At 42.3% G+C, this 11,682-nt stretch overlaps 1 protein-coding gene across 1 annotated transcript; it reads right to left on the reverse strand.

Annotated features, from left to right (window-relative positions):
- Positions 1–22: 22 nt before the first annotated feature.
- LOC133343829 (chymotrypsinogen A-like) lies at positions 23–5,916 on the reverse strand. Its single transcript, XM_061553726.1, has 7 exons — positions 5,790–5,916; positions 5,023–5,132; positions 4,387–4,466; positions 3,479–3,560; positions 2,876–3,056; positions 1,528–1,661; positions 23–241 (listed from the first exon to the last, which is right to left on the reverse strand). Exons 1-7 carry the CDS (start codon positions 5,833–5,835, stop codon positions 80–82), a joined length of 795 nt encoding a protein of 264 aa, XP_061409710.1. The 5' UTR covers positions 5,836–5,916; the 3' UTR covers positions 23–79.
- Positions 5,917–11,682: the final 5,766 nt, after the last annotated feature.

An 11,682-nucleotide genomic window follows, 5' to 3' on the forward strand; every position in this document is an offset into this window, starting at 1 on the left:
CACATTGCATCACATAGAGAAATCACGTCTTGCAGGAAATTGAATTTATTTAAATCCTTGCGAACATTTTTACGAGGAATCAGTTGTTGGCCATGGTCTCGGCGATCCAGTCAACAAACGTGGTGACCCGAGTGTAAACCACGGGCACCGAGGTGTCGCAGCGACTGTTTCCCCACGAGGTGAGTCCGGCCAGCACCCACATACCCTCCTTCTGCACTGTCAGAGGCCCTCCAGAGTCGCCCTGCCACACCACAATTATGTGAACATAATTCTAGATTTGAAGCTTTCGTGACTGCAAGGATTCATACTCTTAGGTTTTTTCGGTAAAGTCACGTAGATAAAAGTAAAATTAGTTTTTTTACTTTTATTAATTTAAATTGCCATGGTCTCGGCGTAGGTAAAACATTTTAATTAATAAAAGTAAAATTAGTTTTTTTTTATTAATTTAAATTTTTTACCTACGTGACTTTACCGAAAAAACCTAAGAGTATGTGAACATACGCAATTATGGGCCCTCCCAGAGTCGCCCTGCCACACCGCAATTATGGGGAATACCCAACAGCATTCAGCACGGCTCGTCATTTGGGGCCGGTGGGGAAAAGAAAAACGATTTTAAATTATACCTGCTCATGAATATTTAAACTAAAACTGCATACAACCTCCTCCTTACCCCACCCACATGACGCCACCTATTCAGTACAACGGCCCGATCATTTAACAGAATGAGTCGATTTAAAGCTTTCGTGACTGCAGGGATTCATCTTCTTGGTTCTTTCGGTAAAGTCACGTAGAAGGGAAATTTTTATTTTATTATTTCCCTTCGACGTGACTTTACCGAAAGAACCAAGAAGAAGAATGAGTCGATTTATACTTAAAATACTATGGCTATGCCACTCTTGAAACTGTCTCATGTGAGCCCTCTGCTATTAACATTGAACAGTAATAATCCTAAAGGTTTCTTAGTCTGGCTATTTGAGCCTCTGGTAGAAACGCTTAACTTTAGGAACACTAAAGAAGCCTTAGTCTTGTTATCTGAGCCTTGGGCATTAAACAGTCCTTTAAAACAATTGGACGAACATGGCAAAGCAGGACCCTCCTGAAAGAGGAGCTTGAGAATGAAAGAGGCTCTCCTAGATAAATGGCATTACGATATTTTCTGTCTTTTTGCACTATAGCGTCACTTTGTATATTTATAACACTGCTGCTATGAGTATCTGTATTTACTTATATATACAATGTGAATGACAATTTAAAATGTAACTTGCAATACGTTTAATGTCTGCTATGTGTTGGAACGTTACAACCCGTATTTCATTCACTTTTGAGTGACGGGGTGAATATTATTTAAATACCACACAAAACTTACGTATGACATACGAATATAACGTCTGTCTATGGACGGTGAATGTATCTTGGACATTTTAATGCAATTCCTGCATATACAAGGACACAAAACATGGCTTTGAAATTATAGTAATGTATTGATATGAATGGACTTTTATGATAAGTCAGTAGTGTATAGCTCACCATACAAGTGGAGTGACCATTTGCTCCAGCGCAGATCATGGGATCCATGATGTAGGAGCCCCACCATTTCTTGCAGTCTTCAGTTGAGATTAGGGGCAGCACTGTCTGCTGCAGCGTGCTGGAACCATAATTAGCTGTGGGTGTATACATTGCATGCATTTATCATACGGACAATTGGCTGAATGTGCATGTTTGAACGGCATCTTTTAAGCTCAAGTGTTTATATTTTTAAGTAGTGGTCATGTTAGTCCATTGGGGGTCCAAAACAGAAATTATTCCCCCCCACCACCTCCCACTGCCTCCACCCCCCTCCTTTAAATTGAGATAATTTATTGCGATATGACAGAAAGAATACAAAGGAGAGATATGTAGCGAGACAAGAGTAATATAGACACAAATAGATATATACAAATAGAGATGAAGTGAGATACAAGAAGAGAAACACATCTCTCATGTTAGTTTATTTATCTTATTTCACTGCATATTTACCTCCTAGTTTTTTTAAAATATCAATTAGCTTGTTATGTCTACAATGATTTTTTGAGCGGATATTTGATGCGTGCCAATTTTTTCATGAATCCACGACCCCGTGAACCCCTTGGGGCCCTATCCATTTACTTGGCTTGTTTTTGCTTCGCGCTGCCACTGCTTGTAAGGTGCAGGAAGTCCACGCTAAAATTGTTCTTCGGTTCCCATTCCATAAATTTAAACACGTTACAAAAGTAACCAACATTTACGATGCTTTCATTAGTATATATTTCAGCTGCGCCCACAGTGATGCATTAAAACAATAATTAAACAGGCAGCATGCCACGTTACGATGAGCGAAAACATTAAAATTGTTAATTGACTATGCATGCAGCAATTGATTTGTAGCAGTGGTATTGTTTTAGTGTAGCTGGGTTATACAGGCTCGGAGATGGTTTTGCATTAAATTAAACTCACCTGCTAAGCATTTATCTGCAATAATTTCTATATCATATAAAAAAAGATTGCCATCACGGTGAGGTTCTGTAATTGCTATTACCCATGCATATTAATTAAGCAAATTAAAACACACGTGCGTGGTGCCGCCACTGTGCAGTACGCAACACAACCGACACGGCCAGATGTCTAAAATTTGTGCTCGCAGCGGGGAAGTATGAGAGACATGCATTCACGTGGCTTCCGATGCGACACCGCCAATTTCGTTGCAACGCGGTAGTTAGCTTCCACGCAGCCAGCCTCCCACGATGTGTTGCGCGCGTACGCTTGCTTCACTGACGACACTAACTCGTAGCCAGCTGCAAGCACTCCTCGCGAGTGAGAACACTCGTTCGTGAGCAGCGGGGTGACCGACAGCGCGTACCGTTCCACCGGGTGACACCCCAGCCAGTCACGGCAGCGTTGGTCCCAGGGGAGAACACGTCTGTAGCTCGGGGCAGGCAGATAGGCGACACTGTATCTCCGAAGAAGGCTGGCTCCTTCAGCTTGAGAAGCAGGATGTCGTTGTTTATGGTGTTTGGGTCGTACAAGGGATGAGTGATCGCCTGCATCAACGGAGGATCCACATTGAAGCATGTGTGTTTTAATTAATGTATGCTATTGGATTTCAACGCCTCTCTGTGTGTGATTCAAATATGTGTGTTTTTTTTCACAAATACAAATTAAGCTGGTGAGTGCTCAACATTGGAAGTGTTGTAATGAGAATGTCCATTTTGTATGACATGCCGCAAAAAAAGATAAAGCAACGCATTGCTGTTGCTGGTTGTCACATGACGCGTAGAGTGTAAATGAAGTGGTGATTCAAATAATGGTAATACAGCGTTTATCGCATTTCCAAATACTCTAATGTAGAATAATTCATTTTATTATAAAGCTTTCACAAAAAAAGCACTACCTTCTGGAAACATTGTCAAAAAAAATTGGTGCTCAAATGGATGAGAGTTGTACAGAATGTTCTATCACTTACCTTCTCCACGTTGAGAATTTGGATGTTTTCCACATTGCTGCTCTTGTCGTGCTCGCCAACAATTACGCGATGATTGGCTGGTCTGGAAAGAGACATTGCACAAAAATAAACTCAGTGAGACTGTTTGTTCTTTTCCATTTTTAAATCCTTTATTTTAAGTTCGCTTGCTTGCTTGCGTGCTTGCTTGCTTACGACCGTGCAAATCTTTCGGTCGTTTTTTAACCCACTTCCCGTGATCCAATCGAGCTGACATTTTCCACACAGACTCGTTGTGCGTGACAATTTTCGTGAAAATTTTTTTCCATAACTTTACACTTTTTAGGGAAATTTTTTTATATTTAATTACCAATTGCTTAATGGTGGCAAGCAATCATCTGACCCATAGGTGGCAGCCATCTCAAGCCAGAGGACGAGAGGACTCTAGCCGCCACGCATATAAAGGATTTATAGTGAAAAACTTTGTTTTTACGGGTTAATTTTTTAAATCTTTTATATTAAGTTCGCTTGCTTGCTTGCGTGCTTGCTTGCTTACGACCGTGCAAATCTTTCGGTCGTTTTTTAACCCACTTCCCGTGATCCAATCGAGCTGATATTTTCCACACAGACTCGTTGTGCGTGACAATTTATTTTCATAAAAAAAATCCAAAATTTTACACTGTTTAGGGAAATTTTTAATAATATTTAATTACCAATTGCTTAATGCTGGCAGACAATCATCTGACCCATAGGTGGCAGCCATCTCAAGCCAGAGGACGAGAGGACTCTAGCCGCCACGCATATAAAGGATTTATAGTGAAAAACTTTGTTTTTACGGGTTAATTTTTTCATGATGTTGAATGTTCGTGTCACAAACATCCGTGCTTTTTTTTGCGGCCTTTCAAACATTTTTGTCGAACTGCCACATTTACTTGAAGTCGCAGTGCGCGGCCGTGATGACCCAGTAAGGATCAATGATGGAGCCTCCACAGAAATGGAATCCGTCCTCATACTGGGAGTAGAAAATTGACAAAATTAAAAATACAGCACACACCGTTATATCTTCAGTGTAAAAATGATGAATGAAAATTGGTTATTTATACAAAGATGAAGATGGAAAATATGCATATATGAAGTTGATTATCCATGAAGGATATGGTTAAACGTAATAAATCAACTTTACAATGAAATATGGTATATCCCAATAGGGAGTTGCAGTATCTACAGTACAACTATATAATTATTCTTTGGTTCTTTCGGTAAGGTCACGTAGATAGAAAAATAATATCAAATATTATTTTTTCTATCTACATGACTTTATCGAAAGAACCATAGAATATGAATTCCTGCAGTCACGAAAGTTTTAAGTCAAAACTATATAATTCTATACACATTGTTGTGGTAGTCATAGTCAATCGCAACTTTCCACTGTGACATAAATACGAGTTTGAATGGATTGTATAAGTTGGACCATTTATCCAGTGTTGTGTAATATGGCGCGTGCTATTTTAAAGAGTTTAAATTAACATTTGGTAACCAATGAGCTCCTTGTGAATGGAGGAGCAGACCTGCAAGGAGACTTGCCAGGGCCAGGACCCAGGTACAGCCTCCTCTCCATTGATGACCCTGGAGAGGCCTGAGATAACAGGCTGGATGGATGGGCTCCCACACTTCTGGCCTGCACCCATAGAGGAATCAGCAACAGCAGCAGCAACACAACATGAATCCATTTTACTGGATATATTTTTATACTGCAAGTTCTGGAACAAATTCACACCGAGCAACCGTCAAAACGATGTGCCATATGCACAATCTGATTTTGTAGATATTTTGGACACGATCCAATATCAATATGGACACTATATGTATGAGTTTTGTTTTCCTCATTGTTCTGACAGAGCTATGTTTGTAACGTCAATTAGGACATTAATGATTTATGGCTTCTGCTAGGTGAGAACCCACTGAGACAGAAATGAAGTCTCTTTTTCAGGGGTGACCTGATTATAATAATTACAGCCCTTGCCTATTCACTGCTGGATAAGGCCACCCCTAAACGTGTGGGTTGTTGGACCATACTTCACCATACAGGTTGGTGAATGGGCAGCCCAGGACTAGTTTATATATCACTCGCCACCGATGTTAGCCATGGCGGAAATCAAACTCAGGTCACTAGATTGATGGCACAGTGCACGAACATCTCTACCACCTCTCCACCTGTAGCAGTATTGATCTGCGCAAATATAATACGTTATGTGCAGTATTTACCACTTTACATGTATATTTAGTTTAGTGACAAAAAAATACAAGTACAAAAATGTTGATGTTTTTAAAGTACCATATGAATACGCCAATAATGAAAATAACACTACGATCAACATCATGTTTTTATGTTCTTCAACGTACACCAAATGTAACCAGTGGATTATGCTGCTTCCATTTATATATCCACCAACTTCTGTGCAGGTGGAGTGTTTCTCCGTTGGTATTTGTACAGCGTATCTTTCTTTACAAAGTCCTGCTGTTTTTAGGCAAAACAAACATAGGTGGATCAGGAGTAAAAGTCAGTTTACCCTTGTTGAAAATACTGATGTAGGTCTTAACGTTCGTATCACACATGTTTTAAGTGAATTCATGTGTATGGATAAGAATTCACGAACACAGTCCGAGTCAGCATTTACACATGTGCCCTACTCTCGAGAAACGAAGACGGTAGTGAGTGATGTTTTGCTCACGTGAGTATTGAGGCAGTAACTGATCTCCTGTTTACAGCCCTGAGTTTAGTGGTGGATATTATGCATTGCTATGATGGGGGTGACTCCAGAGGAATACCACTGTTGATTTCCCCCACAAAGTTTTACCCATTTTCATAGACTCCAGAGAGATCATGAGCTGAAAAATAACTTAATACCTCATCGGGTTCCTCCAGTCGAAATAAAGATTTTGATTCTGAGTCAACCCCCAATCGCTCACTCTACCGCTGATCGGCACCCAATAAACTGACTAATCACTGTGCAGTGTGTGTGTAACACGTAGGTTTTCGCGACCAATGTTATTCATAATAAACGTTTTTGGGTTTAGATCGCGTTATTTATAAATGTGTCGTAACCCTCCACCACCCGATGATGCTGGATGCAATTACCAGCGAAACGTCGTACTCAAATTGTAAATGTTGTGGCTTCAACACACCGGTGGGCTAAAGCAGTGAACTATTTGTCTTTTGTCAACGTGACACTTTTTTACTGATTGGCCGTGTCGGGTGGTGGAGGGTTACGACACATTTATAAATAACGCGATCTAAACCCAAAAACGTTGATTATGAGTGTGTGTGTAGTTGTGTTAGGTTGAGGTGATAGGGGTAGAGACCAATCTATGCCAAATAACAACTATTAGCTCTGAAATTTATTATTTTGTGTGCAGATTGAAATTTTACAGCACAATATTCTGTTCAGTGTTTTGAGAGCCTTGAAGCCTTAGCCTCAGGCCTTAGTCTAAGACTCTCGAAACACTACAAGTAAAATATGATATAATTCAAGTATATGCTCCAACAAGTCATGCTGATGAAGAAGTAGAACAACTATACACATAAATTACCAAACTACTAAGTTATGGTACAGCACATTTACAACATCATAATGGATGACTGCCTTAATGCAAACGTATGTAAAAGACACAGAGACGAAAAGATGATTGGTAAATTTGGGTTTTGGAGTGAGGGATGAGTGGTCAGCATCTACTAAAATTTGCAGCTGGAAAATACGTAAAAATAACGACAGACCTGTCTTTTTTTTTAACAAGAAGGAAACGATAAAATAGACGTGAAGAAGCCCAAACGGTGGATTAAGGATAAACCCCAAATCGTCAACACAGGAAGGAATCACAGACTGGTAAGACGAAACATGTTTATGTCTGTCGGTAAGTGAAGAAACATTTCACGATCAGAAAGGTCCGCAGAGAAGCATGGAGAGATGCATACTTGACATTATGCTGCGAGACATCCAGATGAACACATGGATTAGAGAACCTACACGGGTTAATGTAAGTATGTGGGCTTGGACAGGCCACGCTGCTAGAACAGATGATTGTGGTGAAGAATAATGACAGAGTGGAGTGGGAGCCAAGGAATAAAACGCAGCCAAGAAGATGTCGGCAGAGGAGAATGGAGCGATTAAATCAGCTTGTGTGCAAGTACTAGGTCGACTTAACATCACAGGATCTTGGGAGATAGTGATGGCCTGGAGAAGCCTTGATCCAACATCAGATTTACCATGGCTGTGATGGTGTTTCTAAAGAAGCATCAAAATAACAAGTCAGTCTCAGCGTTATTACCATTATAGTGCATGTTCTGATGAGTAATAAGAGTGTATGTATGAAATACAGCATATGCAGATTTATTTGTGCCGCTGCACACACCCAGCACAAAAACAATTGTAATGTTTTACAAAAACAAATACATTTGGCCAGGTCATTCGGTAGTTTAGCGTGGCATTGGATTGATTTGTCTGCAGCAGTTTATTTTCCCACATACGTTGTGATAGCGGCAGTGCTGTACGGAACAAATTGCTCACTTAATGAAACTGTTATGTCCAATGCACCCACGTAGGTGTTAATGGGATTTAACAATAACCTTCAATGCAATACATTAGTAGTGCTGTGTTGTAATTTGTTCAAGTGATCAAAATTCAGATATATAAATAAAATTGCAATGCATTTCCATATTAATGCTTCATAAATGGAACACTTTTAAGGGGATTGGTCTGATAATATATTTCTAGCACACAAAAAAACCGATATCAATTTGTTTTTCATTTCCTTGGAAAATCAGCAAGAAACTTCAAAACCCATCATGTACCAAACATTGCTGCCTACAGTTCCTATTATTTCTCAATACATTAAAGTCTATTTACTATTGCTTCTATAGCCAAGCATTTACAAACGCTGCTGGAGAAATATATTTGGTTGTCTGTCTGTGCATGCATGACTCACGGCATGTTTTGTGTGCCAAGTATTTTTTTTTCTGGTTAGATGTGAAGTAACTTTTTTTGTGTTAAAACGTGGAGAATTGTACCTGTCAATGCTTCTCTTCCCTCATTTGTGAAAACATCGTCCTATTCTCTCTCATTGCCTCCCGAAGGTCGCCAAATGTGTGCACACGTGGCAAATATGGCTTCGGTGTTCCGTTTTGTGCCCACCAGTATCCTATCGGTCTCATCACAAATTGCGAGCAGAAACGTGGCATTATTTAAAACCTACAGTGGAACTTTATGTACATCGCATTTGCGATTCCATGTTTGTGATATGACATAACTCACAAATGAACCCTTGGTCAAATGTATTACTTATAGTGTACATTTATTAAAACTATTTATATAAATGGCTATCCCACGTGCTTTTGTATTTTGTCAGACGTATGACCTTTCCATTATTGGTTGTATTTGTTTAATCATTGTTAAATGAACGATGTTTAAATGCTGCAATAGTATGCATGCGAGCCAGTCCGTGTCATTTCCCAAAACCTTAACCTATTATGTACCTTTTCTATTTCCGATTAAGGTGGTTGGGTTCCATTTGGAATGTAAATCATTAAACCACTAACAATTAACTCACGGTATTGGTAAGTTATAATTAGTACGGTACATATATTTTGTATCTATTGTGTTGTTTTATTCATTGCTTTAAACATTTATTTTCACCTCCTTCCCACGCTACGTTTATATTGTACCACAGTGGCTACCACGTATAAAACTAGAAACTCAACTATTTTTTATTTTACCAGGTAAGACCCACGAAGCTATATATATTTTAGTCATAAGCGACCTGGCCACAAATGATAGCTCAACAAAGTGGCTTATATGGAAATGTATAGCAGTTAAATACTCTAAATGCATGTTGATTATAAATGTGAAGGAAAAATTGGAGGACCTAGAGAAAAATCCACGCGACCACGGGGAGAACGTGTAAATATACAGGTTTCAGGGTCGGGATCGAACCCAAGACCTCCTGCATACCTCGCGAGGGAGTTAACATCTCGCCACTATGGTGTGTTTGTTACACAGCGTGTCACAAGTTTCTTTGGCACAAGCGAGGCCGATTTCATATGCTTACACGGCTTAATTAATAAGGTGCCCAGTAAGATAAAGACAATTTGTTTAACAAAGATGTGGCAATGATTGGATAGGTGTTAGCTCAATGCTTCACGTACGGGATACAAATCCGTTTCACTAACACAAAGCATGCTAATACATAAAGCTAAAGGTTATAATGATAATTTTAAAAAACGTTTTATCCTGTCACTAAGAGTAAATATCAGTACACCGTGCTGCAACTGCAGTTGTAAATATTATTGCTCTGGCAGTCCACAACAAGTGCATTGCTTCATGAAATATTTTCTATTTCTCTTGCGATGCAGTTGTCTTTTTTGCGCTAATTTATATTTGCTTCATTGCTGTGGGTACACTGGACAGCTCCACCGGTCTCTGTGCAGCTACACCGGTTCTAGTGCAGCTACACCGGTCTGAGTGCAGCTACACAGGTCTGTGTGCAGCTACACCGGTCTGAGTGCAGCTACACCGGTTCTAGTGCTGCTACACCGGTCTGGGTGCAGCTACACCGGTTTTAGTGCAGCTACACCGGTCTGGGTGCAGCTACACCGGTCTGAGTGCAGCTACACCGGTATGCCGTGACACAGTGCAGCTACACCGGTCTGAGTGCAGCTACACCGGTATGCCGTGACACAGTGCAGCTACACAGGTCTGAGTGCAGCTACACCGGTATGCCGTGACACAGTGCAGCTACACCAGTCTGAGTGCAGCTACACCGGTCTTTGTGCCGCTACACCGGTCTGGGTGCAGCTACACCGGTCTGAGTGCAGCTACACAGGTTTTAGTGCAGCTACACAGGTCTGTGTGCAGCTACACCGGTCTGAGTGCAGCTACACCGGTTCTAGTGCAGATACACTGGTCTGGGTGCAGCTACACCGGTTTTAGTGCAACTACACCGGTCTGTGTGCAGCTACACCGGTTTTAGTGCAACTACACCGGTCTGTGTGCAGCTACACCGGTCTGGGTGCAGCTACACCGGTCTGTGTGCAGCTACACCGGTCTGAGTGCAGCTACACAGGTCTGTGTGCAGCTACACCGGTCTGAGTGCAGCTACACCGGTTCTAGTGCAGCTACACTGGTCTGGGTGCAGCTACACCGGTTTTAGTGAAGCTACACCGGTCTGGGTGCAGCTACACCGGTCTGGTGCAGCTACACCGGTCTGGGTGCAGCTACACCGGTTTTAGTGCAACTACACCGGTCTGTGTGCAGCTACACCGATGTTAGTGCAGCTACACCGGTCTGTGTGCAGCTACACCGGTCTGTGTGCAGCTACACCGGTCTGGGTGCAGCTACACCGGTCTGAGTGCAGCTACACCGGTTTTAGTGCAGCTACACCGGTGTTAGTGCAGCTACACCGGTCTGGGTGCAGCTACACCGGTGTTAGTGCAGCTACACCGGTGTTAGTGCAGCTACACCGGTGTTAGTGCAGCTACACCGGTTATAGTGCAGCTACACCGGTCTGAATGCAGCTACACCGGTTATAGTGCAGCTACACCGGTCTGAGTGCAGCTACACCGGTGTTAGTGCAGCTACACCGGTCTGGGTGCAGCTACACCGGTCTGGGTGCAGCTACACCGGTCTGGGTGCAGCTACACCGGTGTTAGTGCAGCTACACAGGTCTGGGTGCAGCTACACCGGTGTTAGTGCAGCTACACCGGTCTGGGTGCAGCTACACCGGTCTGAGTGCAGCTACACCGGTGTTAGTGCAGCTACACCGGTCTGGGTGCAGCTACACCGGTCTGGGTGCAGCTACACCGGTGTTAGTGCAGCTACACAGGTCTGGGTGCAGCTACACCGGTGTTTGTGCAGCTACACCGGTGTTAGTGCAGCTACACCGGTCTGGGTGCAGCTACACCGGTCTGAGTGCAGCTACACCGGTGTTAGTGCAGCTACACCGGTCTGGGTGCAGCTACACCGGTCTGGGTGCAGCTACACCGGTCTGGGTGCAGCTACACCGGTGTTAGTGCAGCTACACAGGTCTGGGTGCAGCTACACCGGTGTTAGTGCAGCTACACCGGTCTGGGTGCAGCTACACCGGTCTGAGTGCAGCTACACCGGTGTTAGTGCAGCTACACCGGTCTGGGTGCAGCTACACCGGTCTGGGTGCAGCTACACCGGTGTTAGTGCAGC

The sequence above is a fragment of the Lethenteron reissneri genome, chromosome 18, assembly GCF_015708825.2.
Source record: "Lethenteron reissneri isolate LAM-NWPU_2019-01 chromosome 18, ASM1570882v1, whole genome shotgun sequence".
NCBI lineage: Eukaryota > Metazoa > Chordata > Hyperoartia > Petromyzontiformes > Petromyzontidae > Lethenteron > Lethenteron reissneri.

Excerpts from the sequence above, each read along its gene's own strand:
- LOC133343829 (XM_061553726.1), bottom strand. The coding sequence starts at position 5,835 with ATGATGTTGATCGTAGTGTTATTTTCATTATTGGCGTATTCATATG. Across the intron at positions 3,057-3,478 it reads AAATTCTCAACGTGGAGAAG|GCGATCACTCATCCCTTGTA; the intron begins GTAAGTGATAGA and ends CCGTTGATGCAG. Across the intron at positions 1,662-2,875 it reads GGGTGTCACCCGGTGGAACG|CTAATTATGGTTCCAGCACG; the intron begins GTACGCGCTGTC and ends ATACACCCACAG.